At 42.6% G+C, this 21,562-nt stretch overlaps 1 protein-coding gene across 1 annotated transcript in view; it reads right to left on the bottom strand.

The window, feature by feature from the left end:
- ABCC1 (ATP binding cassette subfamily C member 1 (ABCC1 blood group)) overlaps positions 1–21,562 on the bottom strand; it is a 76,892-nt gene that overhangs the window by 1,925 nt on the left and 53,405 nt on the right. The window contains exons 19-30 of the mRNA XM_090023395.1: positions 21,213–21,390; positions 14,856–14,940; positions 13,618–13,756; positions 12,351–12,558; positions 11,075–11,385; positions 8,451–8,650; positions 7,744–7,864; positions 7,175–7,276; positions 3,060–3,206; positions 1,935–2,093; positions 1,463–1,629; positions 483–677 (exon numbers count right to left, since the gene is read on the bottom strand). Coding sequence (XP_089879521.1) covers positions 483–677; positions 1,463–1,629; positions 1,935–2,093; positions 3,060–3,206; positions 7,175–7,276; positions 7,744–7,864; positions 8,451–8,650; positions 11,075–11,385; positions 12,351–12,558; positions 13,618–13,756; positions 14,856–14,940; positions 21,213–21,390 — 2,012 coding nt within the window. The remainder of the gene's footprint in view (positions 1–482; positions 678–1,462; positions 1,630–1,934; positions 2,094–3,059; positions 3,207–7,174; positions 7,277–7,743; positions 7,865–8,450; positions 8,651–11,074; positions 11,386–12,350; positions 12,559–13,617; positions 13,757–14,855; positions 14,941–21,212; positions 21,391–21,562) is intronic.

Here is a 21,562-nt window from a genome sequence, read left to right as displayed (position 1 = left end):
TGGAGAGCCTAAACTAGTTCTGAGTGTAATCTAGAAAGACAATTCCTGCAGGTTTGATGCAGATAAAAGGCTGTTTTTCCATTATGGTGTAGCTCCCCATTCCTGTGAAGGGAATTATGGAGAGAAAGCAAGAAACCACTTTTTGGAAACTGGCAAGTGCTGATCTTTACCAGTCAGTGACAGAATGGAGAAGATGACCTGATCCAATTCTGCTCTCGTCCACTCCTGGCAAGTTTGCTATGGACAATGGAGTTACTTAACTATGGCCAAAGGCATAACTCAACTCTCAGAATCCTTTGATTTGAAACAGTGGAAGCCAGAGGGAACCTGAGATTTTTGTCTGAGTGCAGTCCTAGCAAAGAATAGGAGAAAGTTATTTAAAAGTTGGACCGCCGTTCATGTGGGTTAACAGCTTTGTATGCAACATAAGCAAGATAGAGGCACCATGTGCTATTTCTTCTTTAGCAGTCACATTTCTTTACCTGGTATAGTCCATAATAGTGTTTAAACGATGTGCTATAGTCAAAACAGTGCAGCCTTCAAATTGAGTCCTTATTGTTGACTGTATAAGATCATCAGTTTCAAGATCAACCGCTGCCGTGGCTTCATCTAGAACCAGAATTTTGGACTTTCTAAGCAGAGCTCGAGCAAGGCACACCAACTGACGCTGTCCAACACTTCGTGAAAACAGAAAAAATACTATTTTCAGAAACAACTCAGAGCCTTTAGCTTCATACCTTGTTGCCTGTAAAATCTCTTCTAAGTTTCAGATGCCGAAATTCCAGTCTGGTACTACCTCAGTGTAAAAAAGCAGCAAGAGCCACACCTGAGGAATTCTTATTATAGCTCCTACACAGCAGTTGAGCTTTAACGATGTTTTAGCTAGTACAAATTGTGATGAAGTCCACTGTTCTGTATCTGCACTGGTTTGGAGGCAGCTTGCAATCAGCATGTTGAATGCTGTTATTTACAATTAATATTGCTCAGTAACAGTGTTATAACGCAATAAGAGAACTGCATTTGTTCAGTAAAACAAACTGTGAACAACTACAACGGATAAGAGTCTAAAATGTGCCTAAGGATGCTCTAGCCAATAAATACTAGCCTTAAAAATACATGTAAAACTTGAACTTTACCGTACTTGCAGAAACCCCACCCCCAATTATGTCCTGTCTGTTTCTGAATTAAAACTTCCCCAACACAAGTATTTCAGGTCTTACACAATGAAGAAATATTCTGTATTGTTAGTCACACTGCATGCCAACTACGTAGATGTTTAAACAGAACTAGGGTCTTTGGGACAGGAATCTCCTTTGATTGGGGAAGTAAATGTTTTCGATCCGAGCCTTCAAGAGGTACTAAATCCAGCATTTGAACAAAACAGAAAGAACACACATATACACCTCTCTCAAATGTTAAAAAGCGTTGCTTTTAGACATGAAAAAAGGTAATTTTACTCTACCTTAGATTTTCTCCACCTTCAGAGCACTCATGATTAAGTTTATCAGGCAGAGATGATACAAAATTTTTCAAGTGAGCCAGTTCTAAAGATGTCCAAACTTCTTCATCAGAGTATTGGTCAAAAGGATCAAGATTCATACGCAAAGAACCAGAAAACAAGACAGGATCCTATGTAGGAAAATGGCACAGGATCAACAATTCTGCATAAAAAAAGACTATGGCAAGTAGTCCTGAAAGATGTTATCCAAATGGCAAGGAAAACAGCATAGTTTGTAGGTGACTGAAGGGATACAAGTAAAATAAATACAAAAGCCTGGTTCAAAAATCAATTAAAGTGAATAGAAAAGTTCCCACTAACTTCACTGTGCTTTGGATCAGGGCCTAAGAAGGGTATTAGTACAAAAATCCAGTTTGTTAAAGCAACAGTATTTTAAAAAAAGTACTTGCAATACTGACAAAAACATCAGACCTACCTGAGGAATAATAGTGATCTTGAACCGCAAATTGTGGAGCCCTATTTTTGCAATGTCAACTCCATCAATAATGATTTGTCCTTCATCTGATTCATTGATTCGAAATAAGCCTAAAGTGAGAGAGGATTTCCCAGCTCCTGTTCTTCCAACTATTCCTACCTGTTGGAAAACACACATATGGAAGTTACCAATGGAATTCAGCTTTTCCCCAAAGTGAAAGTACTAACAGGAGTCTCTTACAGCAGATGCATTTTCAGAAAGATTTAATGCAAAACGACTTAAGGGGAAAAAAAAAAAAAAGTTGTTAGTATCAGCAGCCAGAAGGTACAGAGGAAGATGGAGATTCTTCCAATAGCACACTAAAATTCAGTGCCATGTAGAAGACCTGTTTGATTTCCCTAGAGGAAAATGCAAGTGTGGTGAATGCATGTGGTAGAAATGTTAAGGCAGTTCAAACTTGTACTTTTTAGAATGGTGTTCTACAGCCCCAATTTTAAAATGATACATTTGATGTTTTTATTGTTTGAATTTAGGATATATACATATTTCACATAGCACTTAATCATGTGTTACACTTGCTAATCAAATATGGAAATTTCCCATTTTTCTATTTCTATGGCATGTATTACTTTAGAATGGACTTGTTCATTTGAAAGTAAAATGAAAAATATGCTTACCTGTGTAACTGCAAGTGTAAGTCATTAATGTGTTACAGATGAGAGCTATTAAATATCACACCCAAGTCTCATTTTTCTAGCACACACACAAGTTTTACTGTATTGTTTTGCTTATGTTTATTAAACAAGGTAATTAGTTCAAGTTGTAATATTGCAGCTTGTGTTCGTACAGAGAAACATCATGAGCTCAGGCAGGGGAAAAAAGCTTAGTATACAGACAGCACCCCTATCTCCCTCTGGTTGTAGGTCTTTATAAGATTAGAACCCATTATAGCGGCCAACTAAAGAATGCATTCTTGCAACCCCAGTTGCAGAAGCTCTATCTATCTATCAATGCTGACAGCCCCAGGGCTCAAAATTCCTGCATCAGCCCAATGTGATGTCACTATACATATACACCAGCTTGTAAAATTAAGTGCTTGTATAAAATAGCAGATGTGGTGCTTACCTTCTCACCTCCATTTATGGTAACATTTATATTTTTCAGAACTAAGTCCAAGTCCTTCCGGTAACGTAAACCATAGCCCCTGAATTCCACTTTCCCTTCGTGAGGCCAGGTGCTTGGAGGAGCAGTGTGCTCAATGCTCCATTCAGCCTGAAAGAGCAGTCAGATAAGTAACATGCACATGACCCTTTCACAGCCCCTTTAATGGTTGACAAACCCCAATCTAGTTCTAAAAAAATCCATCCTGGGAGCCAGGACAGTTGAGAAAAAAGGCAAGAGTTTAGTTTTTAAAGAGGGTTGTGCTAGAAACACAAGACTGCAAATCTAGCTGTGCAATGAAGACAACAAGCCTGCATGATGTAATCAAGAGCAATGGTTCTGCAATCCACTGCTGTCAAGGAGAAACAGGATATAACTAGAAGCAGCTTGCCCAAGAGAGAGAGAGAGAGAGAACTGAAAGCTTTTCAAGATCACAAGATAAACAGGTTTCACCTCTGCCTTAAAATGGATTGTAAATGGGACAGAACTTGAACCGTTCTGTATATGCTAGTAGCCCCAGTCGACGAGATCTGCACTCGTTAGCAGTTAAAACACAAGCAGTGCATCCCACAAGATCTATGACATGAGTCATTGCAAGTTTCTAAAAACCAGGAAGTTTCATTAGGTTTTGTTCCAAAACCCCAACTCAGATCAGGCTCTGCAAGCAAGTTTTTTGCTTTTGGTTTTGCAGAGACCAAAAGCCACAGAAGGCAGACACAAAGAATTCACAGCACTTTACATATAAAAATAGGCTCAACTTGGACTGAAACATAAGTAGTCATCTTCCTTCTAACCCAAGAAGAAAGTAAAAAACTTTTCCTCCAGGAGGATGAGGCTTTCATCAAAACAGAAGAAGTTTCCTAATCACAGGCCCTGATTCTCACGGGGAATTTCAATCACCCTGACATCTGCTGGGAGGGCAATGCAGCAGTACAAAGACAATCCAGGGAGTTGCTGTAGAGTGTTGGGGACAGCTTCCTGGTACAAGTGCTGGGGAGACCAGCTACGGGCCATACTCTTCTTGACCTGCTGCTCACAAACAGGGAAGAATCGGTGGGGGATGTAGAAGTGGGTGACAACTTGGGCAGCAGTGACCATGAAATGATTGAGTTTAGGATCCTGAGAAAAGGAAGGATGGAGAGCAGCAGGAGTATGGACCTTGGACTTCAGAAAAGCAGATTTTGACTTACTCAAGGAACTCATGGACAAAATCCCTTGAGAGGCCAGTCTGAGGGGGACAGGAGTCCAGGAGAGCTGGCTGTATTTTAAAGAAACTTTACTGAGGGCGCAGGAACAAGCCATACCTATGTGCAGATAGACTTGCAAGTATGGCAGAAGACCAGCTTGGCTTAGCAGGGAATTCTTCAGTGGCTAACACAAAAAAAAGGAAGCTTAGAAGTGGAAACTTGGGAAAAAACAACTAAGGAGGAGTATAAGAGAGTATTATTCAGGCATGGAGGGATGAAATCAGGAAAACCAAAGTGCAACTAGAGATGCAGCTATTAAGGAACGTGTGGGCCGTATGTAGAGGCGTGTGTGCACGACACTTTAAAGCGGGCTAAATGTTTTTGCACTGCTTTAATGGTGTCGGTGTTTGCACACATTGGCAGTCTGTTGCACATTAATTCCAGGTACTGTAGCACACTCGGCAGCGTAATGCGCCTTAAACGACTTGGGGCGCAGCAAACTAAAACTCTTCCGAGGAATTTTAGTTTGCTGCCCCTTACAGCCACAGAGCGAAGCACCAGGTTCTGTGCAGCTCTATGGCTCTGCAGAAAGTCCTATAGGCAGCCCAACAGCAGCCCAGGAAAGCAGCTCCACCCAAGAAAAGCAGCAAGCCTGATCTCCCCACCCCACAAAACCTGCCTGCCTGAGGAGTGCAGGGGCATGGTGCTTCCCTCCACAGCTGGAGTGTGGAAAAGGCTGAAGTACCCAATGCCTTTTTTTTTTTTTTTAATCTCAGTCTTCACAGACAAGGTCAGCTCCCAGATTACTGTACCTGGCAGCAGTTTCGGGAAGAGGTAAGGAGCCCTCAGTGGTAAAAGAACAGGTTAGGGACTATTTAGAAAAGCTGGATGTGTATGTGTCCAGCCCCATGGACTTGATGTACCCAAGGATGCTGAGGAAGTTGGCCGATGTAATTGCAGAGCCACTGACCATTATCTCTGAAAACTTCTGGAGATTAGGAAAGGTCCCAGACTAATGGAGAAAAATAAATATAGTTTCCATCTTTAAGAAAGGGAAGAAAGAGGATCCAAGGAACTACAGCCTCTCTTCAGTCTCTGGAAAAATCATGGAGAAGATCCTCAAGAATCCATTTTGAAGCACGTGGAGGAGAGGGTCATTAGGAACAGTCGGTATGGATTCACTAAGGGCAAGTCGTGCCTGACCAACTTGTTTACCTTCTATGAACAAGATGACTGGCTCTATGGATGTGGGGAGAGCAGTAGGCATCATATAAAACTTAACTCTAGCAAGGCTTTTGATACAGTCTGCCACAACATTCTTGCTAAGGAAGTAAGTGTTCAATGAGTGAGACTGTAAGGTGGATAGTAAAAACTGACTGGATCATCGAGCTCAGGGGGTAGTGGTCAATTACTCAATGTCTAGTTGGCAACAAGTATCTAGTAAAAAGCGTCTCGGGGATCAGTCCGGGGTTGGTTTTGTTCAATATCTTCATCAACAACCTGGAAGATGTGATGGAGTGCACCCTCAGCACGTCTGAAGATGACACCAAGCTGAGGGGAGTAGTAGATACACTGGAGGGTAGGGCTAAGAGTCTGAGGGACCTAAAGGAATTGGAGGATGGGACCAAAAGGGATCTCATGAGGTTCAGTAAGAAGTGCAAAGTCCTGCACTTAGAATGGAACAATCCCCTGCACCGCTACAGGCTGGGGATGGACTGGCTAAGCAGCAGCTCTGCAGAAAAGAACCTGAGGGTTACAGTGGACAGCAAGATGAATGAGAGCCAACAGTGTGCCTTGCCTTTGTTGGGAAGAAGGCTAACAGCAAATTGGGTTGTATTAGTAGGAGTGTTGTCAGCAGATCAAGGGAAGCGATGATCCCCTCTATTCAGTGCTCATGAGGGCATATCTGAAGTACTGCAGCCAGTCTTGGGCCCCCTACTACAGAAAGGATGTGGACAAATTGGAGATAGTCCAGCAGAGGGCCATGAAAATGGTTTGGGGGCTGGGGCACATGACTTCTAAGGAGAAGCTGAGGGAACTGTAGAAGAGGGGATTTAATAACAGCCTTCAGCTCTCTGAAGGGTGGTCCAAAGAGGATGGGGCTAGACTGTTCTCAGTGGTGGCAGATGACAGACCAAGGAGCAATGGTCTCAAGTTGCAGCAAGGGAAGTTTAAGCTAGATAGCAGGAAAAACTTCCTAGCTAGGATGGTGGTAAAGCATTGGAACAGGATACCCAGGGAGATTGTGGAATCTCCATCCTTGCAGGTTTTTAGGACCTGGGTAAACAAAGCCTTAGTTGGGATGATACAGTTGCGGGTGGTCCTACTCTGAACAGGAGGTTGGACTGGATAACCTCCTGAGATCCCTTCCAAACCTAATTTTCTATGATTCTACATCTGAAGAAAAACATTTTGCATGAATGCCAGAAAATCAGAAATGGAGTTTTGCACAGGTCCTTTTGTTAATTTAGTACAGACTAAACAGCCGTTCACTAGAAGTAAAAAATGCCTGCTGTGCACTACTCTTCCACAATAGGGCACTCTCAGCATTAAGAACTAAGGAAACATCTAGCTCTTTAAAAAGGCCAATTAAAAATTAATATCCATAAATTCCCTTGTCAGTAAGAGCTGGGATCCTATATACAAAGCAAATTCAGCCCAGTGGAACAGCAGAAAACAGCTTACAATATTATCATCTTTTCTTCAAAGACGAGTACTTTAGTCTGGCCAACAGTGGCACTTTAAGTGTTTAATCTTCTTGCCCTTCTTTGTTAGCATTACAACACAAAACTTTTTTTTGTTGGGGAGGTAAATAGGGCAAACCCTGTAACATAACAATTCCCGTGATGAGGGCCCCACAATGCGCTAACTGTACAGTGAATGGGCCACTACCTCTGTCTCCATTTCAGAATATTCTTGGATTCTTTCCACAGCAACGATGTTTGTTTCCAGCTCAGAAGACATGCGGACCAGCCAGTTTAAGTATGTTGTAATCTGGCAAAAATTAAAATAAATTAAAAGAAAGAAAGAAATTCCTCAGCATAGAGTTTACAAGTTGTCATGAACACTAACACGCAAATACTGACACAAGCATGACCCCACCCACACACACACCCAGTTTCAGTGGGAGCTGTACAACTATATCATGGACTAGTCCTTGGCCACTACTGCAGTCATGAAACCCGTGTCTCATTTGTTTCACCAGACGCAGGTCATAGTATTAGTTTTGTATTACTGATGCAAACGTCATTTCTCTTTTTTTCTTTATAGCCCCTCACACACCAGCAAGACCTACATCTCCAAGCTCTTTCAAGACTCATCTGGTAGCATTTTCTCTTTTGCACAATCCATAGAAGACTACATGCAACTAATCTGTACTATGCATACCGTCACATTTAGTAATGGAATAATAAACAGAGTGATGGAGTCTTAAACATTTAGAGGAATTTTAGATAAGTCACCTGCAGGGAATAGGACACAGAGAGACCAACCAGTCCCGGGCTTTTGCGAGCAATCACTGCAAACAGTGCCGCAAAGAGAACAATACAATTCCCCACGCACTCCAGCCGGACAGCCAGCCATCTGCAAGAAGAAAGAATTTAGTTTTCCAGAACATGTGAAAAACCCATGTTTTTCCTTGCTTTTAAAGCTAGTGATACTGAGGTATTTGTATCAGTTCATCCTTATGATCCTCTGGGAATTGGTAAAGTTGTAACTTACTATATAATGCCAATGACATTAAGCATATACATGCCTATTTTAACCCTAAAATGTTTGTTCATTGAACAACCACAACTAAGCTAGACTTGTAAACCACATTTTGAGGAACTCAAGGATGAATTTCCACTAAAAGAAAAAGAATCCAGCTCCGACCTCACTGCCCGTATACAGCCTTAACTATTTTAAGTGTAAGGCTGTCAAATATGAACAGTAACCAAACTCTAAAAGATGGGATGAAAAATAACACATGCAGCATTAAACTTGGCATCCTGGTATTAATACAAAGTGTTTTAGAACCATATTTGGAGTTTTCCTACCAAAGCTTCCTGTCAAAATCAACCAACACTGGTTTTGTGAAGCAACTTGATACTTCCTAGAGGTGAGGAGCAAGGACAGTGGAACTGGGATCTTGTTATGGTATTCTAACCCAACACTTCTGCCCCTCTACCTGTTTGCGACAATGCTGGGGAAGTAAGCTTTCTGATTCTCATCCACTTTTGTGTCATTCTGCCGTATGAAACGCTGCTGTTCTTCAAAGGCTCGAATGACGCTGACCCCCAAAAGGGTCTCGTTGAAATGAGAATAGACTGGAGAGCGACTGACAGATTCCAAACGTTTCAACTGGCGAGAGGTGGCCACATAAAATCTCTGGAAATCAAATCAACAGTAAGTACAATCCTGGAGATACGTTTTAAACGGAATGAAAGAAAAAGAAAAAAAAAAAAAAAAGGAAAAACTAACTCATACTCAACCCCAGACTATTCCACTAGATAAAAGCAATATATTAGGACCTACTTTGAGGATGCACATGTTCAGATTTCAAGGCCAGAATGAACCATTCAAACACAACATAGGGTGAGGGGGGCAATTATTTTGGCTGGAGGGCTGCTTAACAAATTTTGGTGAGCTGTCATGGGCTGCAAGGGTAGCCCTGCGCATTGACAAGTGCCCCACTCCCTGGTTGCCATCTTGGGACTGGCAGTCTCACCCCTGACCTTTGCCATTAAGTCCCTCCCCTTGCCCCGGAGTGCCGTCAGGGCTGGGCCAGCTCCACGTGGTGCTCCTGGCACTCTGGCACTGTGCCTCCATGTGCTGCTCCCAGCTAGAGTTCACCAGTGGTCCGTCCCCAATCCCCCGTGGCCCGTTCTTACCTGAATTTCCACTTTTTGGATGGAGGGAGGGCTCAGAAATAGCCACAGGGTTGCCAAGGCAGAAGCCTCACTGGGGTTGGGGTTGGTCACATCACAACAAGAGCCTGAGCTGCTTGGTGCAACCAGCGCCTCATCAAGTAATAGTCTAAATTTTACTGGAGCCCTGCAGGCTGGATAGAATGGCTTGGCAGGCCGGATCCAGCCCATGGACCATAATTTTGCCCACTCTTATCAGGGTTGGGTTGACACAGGGGTCGGCAACCCCTGGCACGTGTGCCAAGCCTGGCACGTGAGGCCATTTTGCTCGGCACGCCATGACCAGCCCTGACTCTAGGTAGCTGCTGCCAGCGATGGAGCCCAGGCTGCTCCCAGCAGGACTTGCAGCGCCCCAGCAAGCAGTGGGCAGGTGCAAACAGCTGCTCCGGGCTCATCCTCAGCGCTGGGAGCAAGGGAAGACCAGGGCTGCGCTGCCTCAGGCCCCTCTCCCACCGCCCACTCCGAGGCGCGTCTGCACGCGCTGTGCGGAGCTGATGCCGGAGCCCGGTGCAGCTGTTTGGAGCCTCCGGGCTGCAGCTGGCCCCAGCTCTGGGGAGTTGCTGCCAGCCAGGATCCCGGGCTGCTCCCAGCAGGCAACTGGGACGCTGCAAGCCCTGCTGGGAGCAGCCTGGACTCCAGCAGCGACCCAGAGACAGGGTAGCTGCTGGCAGCCACAGAGCCTGGGCTGTGGGGCAGGGGCTTTTGGTGGGGGGCAAGCGGAAGTAGGGCATCCTGCCACGTACCCCTTGCCCTCATTTTGTTTTTCTGCCACGCCGGCACTCCGGCACCTTCCGAAGTAGGCATTGTGGTGTTTTTCGGCATTCCGGCCAAAAACGTTGCCTATCCCTGGATTAACACATAGGCAAACAAAGCACATGCCTAGGGCTCTGAGCTGTGGGGGGTGCTGGTCTTTCCCTCTGCAGTGGCCGTGCAAATGGCCGTTTTCCCTTCCCCTCTGCTGGTCTTGCTTCCACAGCAGCTGCTTCCTAGCAGTGACTCCAAGCCCCACTCCCCATGGGCAGTAGTGCTGGGGTGGGTCTCAACAGCCCAGGGTTCACAGGTTTGTTTGCCTAGGGCCCACTACAGGGTTAATCTGGCCCTGGCCCTGATGTAGGGCATCTCTGAAGACTGAAGATTAAAAATCGCTTGTTAGAGGGGGGGTTTTCTCCCTATACATGCTTGCTTGAAAACTCCAGGATCCCAAAGGCAAGCTGAATGTTTGGATCACACACTAAATCACAAGCATGAAATATTCTGCAGCTGGAATGAAGCAAACCAACCCACTAACAGCAGTGTAAGAATAAGCTTACACCCATACCTGGATTGCCTCCACAGGGCACAGAAGTAAAAGGGCAAAGCCAGCGTACGTAAGTTCATAATACTCGCAGGAAGCATGGCAAGAGTAAATGCTTGACTCCTCTTGTTTAGACAATTATCTTTCTGACCAGGCATGCACTTTAAGCCTGTGCACTTCAAAGCGCACTCCCCACTTGGGTTATACATACTTGAGTTTCTCTCCAAATAGCAATAGAAACAAATGATCAATGAGAAAAAATTCTCTATGAAACTCCCACAAGGTTTTTAAAAAGCACTGTTAAATATTACCATTATCTACTACACAGCAGTTATAATGGAATGATCCAGGACAGCAGAAAACATCCCAGTTTTAATGCTGTCTGGTAGGGAATGCTCAACTACTATCAATTCAGTGAGCTGAGTAGACAGACCATCCACAGTGCATTTCATAAAGTACCTGAGAACACAGTCAGTCAAACATGGACCCTGGTCATTACCTCATTAATATCCATTCAAGTTCAGCATCAGGACAGAAGAACTGACAAGAGGTAGCAGATACTTCAAAAGCTCAACAAGAGATGTTCCCCACCTGCACAAAGAAGTAGATGAATCCCAGAGGTGGAATTACAACAGCGGCTAATGGTGTGGCCAGCAGGATGATGATGCAGGCCCCAATAACATTAAACAGGGAGCCCATGAACATTTTGATAATCTGAGGTATCATAGAGTCAATGGTATCCATTTCCTTAGAAAACCGGTTCACTAAATTCCCACTAGGCGTTCGTTCAAAGAAACTCATTGGAGATCTAAGCACATTGTGAAGTAGGCCAAGGTGCAGGTATCGTGAAGCAAATATCCCCCCAATGGACACAACCATTGAGTAGCCAAACACAGCAATACCTGGAGGAGAAGAAAAAAAGAAAGTAGAAGAGATGCAGATTTGATCAACTCTCCGCTTAAACAGAAAATCTTTCATGATGTTTTTCTTAACATAAAAAACCTCAATTCTGAATTACTCAGTTTAGTCTATTGCAATTCAATTAGGTTCTTCCTTTGAAAGGCAAGAGTTGATGGTCTTAATTATTTGGACCAAATGCTAAAAAGAAAAAACTCTAAAAGCACACTCCGAAAAATTTTTTTTTTTGCTTTTTCATATTCAACTTCATGGAATATTTGCAGACATAGCTTGGGTAAACCCTGGTCCCTTTAAAAAAAAGTGGACCTCATTTCTTTCTTTTTGAAGGACCAAATATGGCAATTCAGTTAAAAATTTTGTGCTGTTTTTGTTCAAAATAAACACCTCCCAGCACCATCTAGAGGCCTTCTCCACAATGCTATGCAGAGTAGGCATCTTAATCCTGACCTAGAAGAACCTCTTCCAACAGCAAGAGACTTCAGTCCACGTGGCTCAGTCAGTCTTTGGCTTCTCCTCTAGAACAGCCAGCACGATTGTGAAAGACCGTCTTGTTGGGATGCCGGGAATCACGTGACAAGAAATTGCCACAATACATTCACGTGAGTTACCATGGACAGAGATAATTCACTTCAAGTAGGCCCAAAAAATATCACTGGTGATAGAAATGTATCATACTACTGGTAATTTGAAACAAATCACACATTCATTTCTTTTCTAGCTGTTAGAAGGAGCCCAATTCACTGGCTGAATGTAGCACTGCAATTTAAGCTGTCTCATTAAATAAATAAATAAAAAGCAATGCAAACTCCAGTAAAAAAAAAAAAAACTCTTCAGCAAGCCTTTGTTACAATGCTGTGGATACCAAGTTACCAGGGATTATTAGAAGCATCAGGGATAACACTGGCTTTCATGCTGAACTGATCAGTTGAAATAAAAAGTCCAGACAAACCTTGAGAAATTCCCAGTGCTCCATACACTCCCAGCCTGAGGTGTGTGCGCTGCTGAGTTCCATTGATAACAGGATCATCAGTCCATAAACTTAGCCAGTAGTTGGAGGCCAGGGAGGCTATATGGTTACATATAAAAAGAAAGATGCTCAGGAAAGAGATTAAAAGTCCAATTGCCTTCATGTATTCCCAGTACACTGCTGCCTTTACCTAGAGACAAGAAGGGGAGAGGGGAAAAGATCACTTAAAGTTTAAGTACTGATGATTCCTTTACATTTAGCAATTACCCACGGGATTGTAAAGTCAACATGCCAGTTTTGTTTTGTTCTTAAATGTCTAATAGCCACGATCCAGAACAAAAAAAAAAAAAAAACAGTGCCTCATACCACCGCTGGTGCCACCTCTGAACCAAATGCTCTGCAACAATTAAACACTCAACTGCTGCATGACATAGGCAAACACTGCCCCTCTTACAGGTGGTAAGAGTGAAAAAAGAGAAAGTGACTTATCAAGGTGACTTCGGAGACCTACGTAGAGCCAAGGACAGAACTCAGGAGTTACAATACCTGCTCCTGTGCCTTAACCACAAGATTAGCCCACCCTTTAATAATAGGATATAATTCACGTGGAGTAGGAATACTGTGACAAAAGGAAATCAGGGAGCCAAAACCAATAATCAGTGCATAAGAACAGGGCTCCCTCTAAATGGATTTGATAACTTAAAGATTCAAATGAAGTGAAGTAGCTGGCATTTATACAGCATCAAAACTGCCATCATCTCTTAAGATGCATTCAAATCTCATGAGAAAAAAGAAAAGCTGTAGTAGGCTTCAGGACCTGCATTTTTCATGGAAACTTGGTTGTAATCTGTTTCAATTTCAGCCTCTCTAAATAGACTGGGTCACTAAATGTGTCGCAACCTTGCCACAACCTTGCAGCTTCTTTACAAGTTAAAATTAGCAGCTCAAACTTTCATGTCAACTTTGGAACCATCACTGAAGAGTTTTTTTTAAAAAAGCACATAAATGTGCATGAAACTGATTTCATTTTGACACTTTCCCAGCCTACAAACAACTCCGAAGTTCAGCTGAATGCAGGGTGCGCTGAAACAGTTACAAACAAGCTCCTAAACCATGCCTAGTCCCTCCTTCACATCTGTAGCATGCTCCTCCTCCTTCCACTTCAATGCTGTTTTAGCCAAGTTGCAGGGATTTTTGATAAGTTAAATTTGTGGGCAGGGTACAAAAAGAGGAAGACGTTCATTCTCACCCTTCCAGTTTTTACTGCATCAGCCTCTGTTAGTTTCCAAGCATTTTTGTCTTCTGCTGCCTTCTGGAGCTCTGTTGTACTATTCTGCTGCAAAGATTTCCCTGTTTCTCCACTGTATGTAGATGAGTTACTGAGCTGTCTGTTTGAAAAACAAATACTTTCGTTTAATGATACAAAGGGACCAGTTGCTTCACAGGCAACTAGACTCCAGTGGGCTGGACCTACAAGTCTAGATACCAGCTTATTCTGCTTCAGGGTAAAGCAGGCAGGCATTCCCTTATCGAGGGAGTACACACAGATACTCAGCATTGTGGCCCCAACCTCCACGCTTCAGAGTCTGTCCCTAGGCACAACTCTTTTGTAGTAGAAAATAAGAGCTTCAGAACTGCCATGAGAGAACAGACTAACACACTAGAGAGTTTTGTTCGCTCCATCAAACTTAATGAAGAACAACAAACATCGACCTTTCTGGATCCTGCCATTATATTTTGCAGATTCTGGGATTCAGAAAGAAATCATTTCAGTCACTGGAAGTGGAAAGTTAACACCCCACCTCTTCCACGTTCTTGAACACACCTTAGAATTTATATTAAGAACCAGTCATCTCGATAATGTCTATCCTTTATAATGATCAACTAACAGGTACTCTGGTAAGGAGCCTCTCGCATTATATGCAGCCCACAAAATGGAGAAGTCTGTAGCACAGTAAGGTGAGATTTACAAAAGGCTATAAAACATTCGTGGCATGAACTTGTTTAAACACAATGGACACTTCATGGTGTTAGCAGTCCTAAATGCTCTTTTTGGAGGCATGAACGTGAGAGATGTTATTTTTCCAAGTCTTTGTTTGATTCAAATGAAATTTTAAAAAGGGCCTTTTCCACAAAAAAACAAAAAAAACAAAAAAAAAAACCACAACTCATTGTCAGTAAGAGCAGCAAGACTGCATTCTCTGGGTTTGGGATTCAAGCTGTTTTGCACATCAACTAGAAAAAAAAAAAAGACTTGTCTGATCCACAGTCTTAGCTCTGCACGTAGAATTAAACAGAAAGAAGTGTCCCACTAGAAAATTCTATTATTGAAAATATGCACTATGTATTTCTCCCTCCCACAGGCACTACTCTCCTCACCAAAACACAAGTCTAAAAGAAAATTTAAACTTTTTATATTCTGAAAACCCTGTGATGTACGGACAGGATGGAGCCTCCTACTCCCCATCCATCAAAAAATCTTCAAACCTATTGATCTGTTTTCCTGAGGCTTCATTTACAAGAACTCCATTTTCCATTCGCTTTCCTTCCTTCACAGTTGGACTCTTTGCATCTGTAAGAAAAGTTAAAAACAAAGTTGGCAAAAATGAGAGAGGTCTAAATTAAAAACTCATATCTGCACACCAATAGCACATCCAAACAGAGAGAACACACTGGGCAGATGTAGACATTTAGTTTCTACTGGAAGAGTCACTGTTCTCCCACTAGAAACCAAAAGGATACAGACATTCACTCGTGCTCTTTTCTCCCAAACCAAAAATGGCGGTTCCAGGAGAAAAATAAGCCGACCCCTACGAGAGAGAAGTTAGCCCCAGGAAAATTTCTCTAGGGAGAATGAACATCTGTACACTTTTTTCCAGGCTTAACTCTTTCCAAGAAGCAGGGGAAAAAGGTTCCCTGCCTGCCTCAGGTCAGTCACATTGGTCTGGAAGAGGCGTGGGGGGCAGCTGCTCCTGCCCCTCCTCTGAAGTAGGAGGGAACAGGAGAATCAGCTACCAGCTACCCCCTGTTAGCTCCTCACACTTGGAGGACTCCAGTGTGAACAGCACATAGGGGGCTGACCAGCTGCCCAGGAGCTGAGTGAAGGCAAAAGTGCTGCAAGCCCCCTGCTCCCTTCTCACACTGGAGACCTCAGAATGAGAAGCATGCTGGGAGCTCCCCACTGCTCCCTGAGACCAGGAGTACAGTGGAAGAGCAGCTAGTTGCCCAGACTGGGATCCTTGGTTTGGGGAACAGGAGAGGAGGGAGGTGGTCTTTACTCTGCTTTTCCCTGCCCCATTGGGTCCAGGAGGGGAAGGATGCAGCAGGGCAAAGCCCCCAGCCCCTTCCCTAAGCCAGGAAGTGGCCAGTTTGGGGAAAAGGCAGGGAGAAATAGCAGCTATTCTAGGGAGGACAGTAACTGCTACTACTCTGCCTCTTCCCCCAGCTGGGCACTGCCTGGCTTGGCAAAGGGGCTAGGGGCTGTATTCCTTCTGTTCTGTTCCCAGAGACCAGGAGCAGCATGGAGAAGGCTACTCTCCATCTCTTCCCCAGACCCCAAGCTGGGGAAGGTGGGGGGGGGGGGCAGTTCTTCCCTGCTGCCCTACTCTCCCTGGCAACCAGAAGTGGAGCAGGCACTGCTCCCCAGGCCTTCCCCAGATCAGGATCACTCCAGTCTGAGGAAGGTGGGGAAACCAAGCAGCTGCAGCTAAACAGCTGTATGCTCCCTCTCCCAGACAGATTGTTGAGCAATGCCCACCAGCAGAAATGAATGTTAAATATTTCATGGCTGCTGACATACTTAAATACACTATAGTATTTACCTGGTAACCCAGAGATTAGCAAGCATACTGTCTTAGTGTTACTTTGAATCTAAAAGGTACACTGAACAAAACACAAAATAGAAAGCAACAGTGGCTTTCCAATCAAAATGTAGACCTACTGTAACACAGTAATCCGAGACACAGTTATAAGGAAATATAGGACACTAAAGTACACATCAGCATCAGAATACAGTCCATGCTTTGGCCAATCTAGACCACCACACACTCCATGCATTTTCTACTTTTCAAAAATTCATCTGGCCTGGCTATTCATTAATTCTTTATGCTCATTTTACAATAACCCAGAAACTTAGAAAAAGCTATTCTGGGGGACAAAGGAGGAGTGGGGGGGTGTACTGGTAAAAAGCAGGTTCAGAGTAATTTTGAGAATGCTGGCTTTAACTTCAAAAAGCAACGAGAGAGAGAAAGAGATAGCTAATCCGAGTACAGTATCTAAAAAAAGCCTTTCTACAGTTTTAACATCCACCAAAAAAAACAGAAGCTGTTACACATCACTATAGTTGTTACCTACGTTAATCCTAAAATATTAGGAAGAGCTGATGAGTACAAGCAGGCTAGATCACTCCAAGCAAACCAACAAACAAACACACAAAAACATGTATTTGAAGGTGATATTCCCAGCAAAGATCAACCACATGCATTATATTCAAACCTTCTACCAATGGCTATCGGACCCTACTAAGTTTGGATTTCACCACTTCCCCCATGCACATTATATGGCTTTAGGGACAAAGAAATGTCTTCTTTTAGGATGGACTGTTAATGTTCTTACATGTGCAGAGTTGTCCAGGGAAACGCAAAAGGAATTTTGCGCACATGTTTTTTGAGCTAACCAGAGCCATAAATAGTTTACATCACTTAGAAAAATCAAACATTGTTATAGTGAAAAAGTTCTTCCAGTGTCTGAATTTAAAGAGAAGCAAGATTTATTTGGTAACATATTATTGGACCAACTATATATCTGAGAAAGAAAGATGTTCAGGCTCCAAAGCCCTCTCTCGGGTCTGGAAAAGTAAGACAGAGCTTAAACTAAATACCATATACTGTAGAAGCTATTACGGAATAAATCTTGCTTCTTGCATGTTCCCTAGACTATCAGGGCTACAGCACTGCTACTCTGAATCCAAAAAATACATTTGTTACTGTATTTTACAAGGTAAACACCAAGGTACCCTACCATGGCTGGTGTCAGTGTGGCTTCGGCAGAGTGAAAACCAAACAAGGCAGCCAACCTGCGTAAAGCCCCAGTTGTAACATTCTTAGTTTAATCATCTGAAACTAAGGCTTCAAACAAACGCAACATTTGTCCCAGAAAAAAACATTTTATCCTAAGACAAAGTGTGATCATTCAGACATCCATGTCTGGTCTAGGGACAAACCTGAAAAAAAGGTTCAGGAATAGGTACAAACAGTTTGTTCTGGGACACTGCAATGCATATCTGAATGCTGTCCGAGGACTGCATCATTGAATCAGTGGCAGAAAAGCAGCAGTGCAGTCAGCTGCTCACTACACCTCGACTGGAAGGGAGATGTGTACGTGCCAATCCCGGCTCTCTTCTGTTCTGAGACAAACACAGACACAATTTGTCCCAAGACAACTGCAATGTCTAATCCTAGCTTAAGAGGGGGCAAACTTTAACTTGACAGCTTTCCATAAGCAAGCATGTCTTTAAGCAATTAAATTGCCTTTCATCTGAGATCCCTGAATTCAATTCAACCCCTAATTCTACCTTAAAAGGACACCAAATTCCCAAATGGCTCTTCAAAGTTTGATTCATCCTTGACTTACAAAGTTCTGTGGTATATGCACTGTAGTCAGTACTTGAGAAAAAGAAAGTTCCCAGCATCATAAAAACGCTGGTACAACCCATTAAGGAATGAACAAATTCCAACAACTGCCCATATTTCATGTCTTAGTCACCACTGGCATTATTGTCTGGAATTCCTTAGACTCATCATGCAAAATAGGCACTAGACAAAGAGAACAGTGGAATCACAAAGGTATGGAAGCTGCAAAGAGTCATTCATCTGAGCTGCCTCATTTAGTTCTGTGCGATTACACACTTTCAAGCATTTTCAAGATCAGGCCTTGAATGTTTATCTTTCCAAAAGGTTTCATGTTTCTTGTTCTTGCTAAAGATAGACCACTTTTAACTTGTCAATGAGATGGTCACTAAGACCTTCCCTATTGACTTTGTTTTTGTAACCTATCAAAAAGTTAAAATGACTATCAACAAAGAGTATTTTCCCCTCAAAATCAGGTACAACATGTGCATGCACGCACACACACACACACTCTACTTTGAGCAAGCTTAAAAACATCATCTTTTTCACTGTGAAACAGACTAATCAGAGCCAACTGCTGAAATGACAATTTTAATGCAAACTCATGAGCATGCAATTCCTTTCTGTTATGAAGCAAGCAGTTTACAAACACTTTTGTGCAGTAAAACGTTACTGCTGACAACAATGCAACCCAGAAAATAAGCAAGCAGCAATGTCTATGACCCTAACCCAAGACAGACTGCTTCAAAAAAAATACCTGCGACTAGGGAATGAATGGTCCACTCTAATGAATTCTCTGAACCTAAAATATAAATCATTAACTTTTTTCCAAGAACATTTCAAGCCTTTTCTATTCCAGTCAACTATTTCCCATCATCTGCATGTACAAAAAGCTTCTAAACAAGCAACATGAACCTTAATTCTCTTCTCCTGCCTACATATCCACATGCTTAGGGTTGCAAAGAAAAGGTGGTAAGTTTGGAAACAAAAACTAAGCTCAAATAAAAGAGGGAACGGCACATCTTCTCCCCTTGCCTTTTAGCCAGGTATTAAGAGTAGCAGAGTTGTAAGTAGTTATTTCATAACTGATAACTTGCTAGGAAGACTTACTAAGAAAGCTTTCTGAAAATACTAATAAGCTATACACATCTTTTTATGAGAAATTCAGAAAGATACCTTCAGGTTAAAATAGTTGTGCAGGGCTAGCCTCTCCTAAGTGAGTCCTACTATTGGCAGGTGTTGCCAATGTCATCTTTATCAGATGGTTCTAGTGTCCTCTCTAGATAGGCCAAGCCTAATTTGCTCGGTCTACAACATACCATGAAAGGTCTGGAAGGTGTTGTGTACCTTCACACCCCATAAATGTTATTCCTGTAACATTGGCTTCTGTGGGGAGGGAAGCAAATTTCCAACTTGCTGGAGAAAAAGACAAAGATAGATTCTAGACAAGAGTCAGATGACTACTTACCCCAGACCAGCTGGATTACCAGTAGCTTAGTCCTAAAAATATGTCAACCAGCATTCCTTGATCCCTTGAAAACAACCCAGTCTGGCCCATTATGAGGCAAGGAACACCACGGTCTTCTTAAGCTCCATACAGATTTCCAATGACATCAGTGTCAGAAGCAAGATTCGTGATGGGAGGTAAGACCAAAAGCTTGTCTCCCATCTCACCAAACTATACACACTAGTCCAAAAAGGGATTACCTTACCTCACTGGACTTGTTTTTTTTCATAGCCCACCAATATCATGACTAGTTAGCATTCTCTCTTTACGAATACTGTTATTACATCAGGGAAGTACCAGTTCAACACAGAGGAATACACAAGGAAAAGCCTTGAAGATGCTGGCTTGGTCAAGGCAAGTAGTCTGACTGATTTTTTTAATATGATCCAAAAATCAAAAAAACTTTATGAAAATGCAAGCTTCCTAATGGAATCTGCCAATACAATGGCTATTTTGGAGACTAACCCATACAGTATTGGTCTGTACCTCCAACCAACCCAGCTGACATCTATGACAAGGTGATGGATACTGTGGATATTGGGTGGGGGGAGGAGAAAGAGAAGGGAAAAGTGGTGGATGTGATATTCCTCAATTTCAGCAAGACTCTTGGCCTCACATTTTTATTAGTTAGTAAATGAAATAGAGTCAAAATGAAAATACTGTAAAATGGCTGAACCATCATGCTCAAAAAGCAATTACCAATGGATCAAAGTCCAACTAGAAAGAGGTATCAAATGGGGTTTCCCAGGGATCTATCCTGGGTCCAGTACAGTTTAGCATCATCATTAATGATTTTGAAGATGGGATTAAATGCACACTTAAATGCACACTTAAATGCCAAGCTGAGTGTAGGAACAGAATTCAGAAAGACTTTGATGAACTGCAGAAATGATCCAATGCTATACTGAATATAATTCAGTAAAGACAAGTGCAAGCTCCTGCACTTGGGATGAAACAACTGGCAGGATGGGGAGTTCCAGCCCTGTAATCCTCTCACCAATAGATGTTAGTCAGTAGCAGTCTATTCCTTGGCCAACAAAACCTGCAGCCTACAAGTAAAAAAAAAAAAAAAAAAAAAAAAAAAAACCCCACACAAAACCCTTTAAGCACAAATAGACAGAATAAAATCAGCAACTTAACTCCAGCTAATCCAACAAAACATCTCATACCTGAGCATTAGTGCAGGGAAAAGTGCCAAAGTGATTTGAGCAGACCATTTAAAAAAACAGATTGGACATAAGTTGTTATTTCATGATGTAGTATTGCACCTTGCCTGTGTGCCAGAGGCAGCTCTGCAGCTATACTAAAAGAACAAGGACTGGAAGAAAAACCAAGACCCTTTTTGCCCTCCAGTTTAAGGCACCATTTTTCTGATAGATTCCAAGAAATCAGAGATGAAAGAAAGCCTACAAATACATGCTGAGGCTGCCTGACCTCAAGAGCTATGTTAAAGGACCTTAAAAAAAAAGAGAAGGCTTCCAGAGGAGGATTATTCTACAGGACAAAAGAATTTATTGTTATGCTGAATTATTAGGTAAAGCCTGTGTTTAATTTTCCTGGATTTCTGGTTGAGTTCTGCCAGCCAATCTGGTTTCATCAGTACTGACTGAACCCACTGGCCTACAACAGGAAAGAAAAGGTGCCAAGGGAACATGTTAACACAAAACCTGTATTTTATGAAATTAGCTCTGAGTTGCTTGCTAAGCTTACCTGCATTCTCCACATTCTGTTCGGCACTAGCATATGTGCGAAGAAACTCTGCAAAGGCCCCATCCTGCTTCAGCAGCTCCTGGTAAGAGCCCATTTCAGATATTTCACCATCAACCATCACTATAATTGTATCCATCTGGGGCAGATAATTGACCCCATGGGTTACTAATACCCGAGTCTAGATGTAAAAAAGAAAAAAAATATTTTCAAGTATAAACATCTCTAAACAACAAATAAATAAATACTTGTTCTCGTTGGTATGAATCAGATTTCAATTATGTGTGCATAATGAACACATATATAGTATTTCTTTTTAGACAAGTGTTCTCACCCTTTAATTGTTCATTGTA

The sequence above is a fragment of the Crocodylus siamensis genome, chromosome 12, assembly GCF_052110815.1.
Source record: "Crocodylus siamensis isolate JL-2025a chromosome 12, ASM5211081v1, whole genome shotgun sequence".
Classification (NCBI taxonomy): Eukaryota; Metazoa; Chordata; order Crocodylia; family Crocodylidae; genus Crocodylus; species Crocodylus siamensis.
This window is presented reverse-complemented; position numbering and strand designations above follow the sequence as displayed.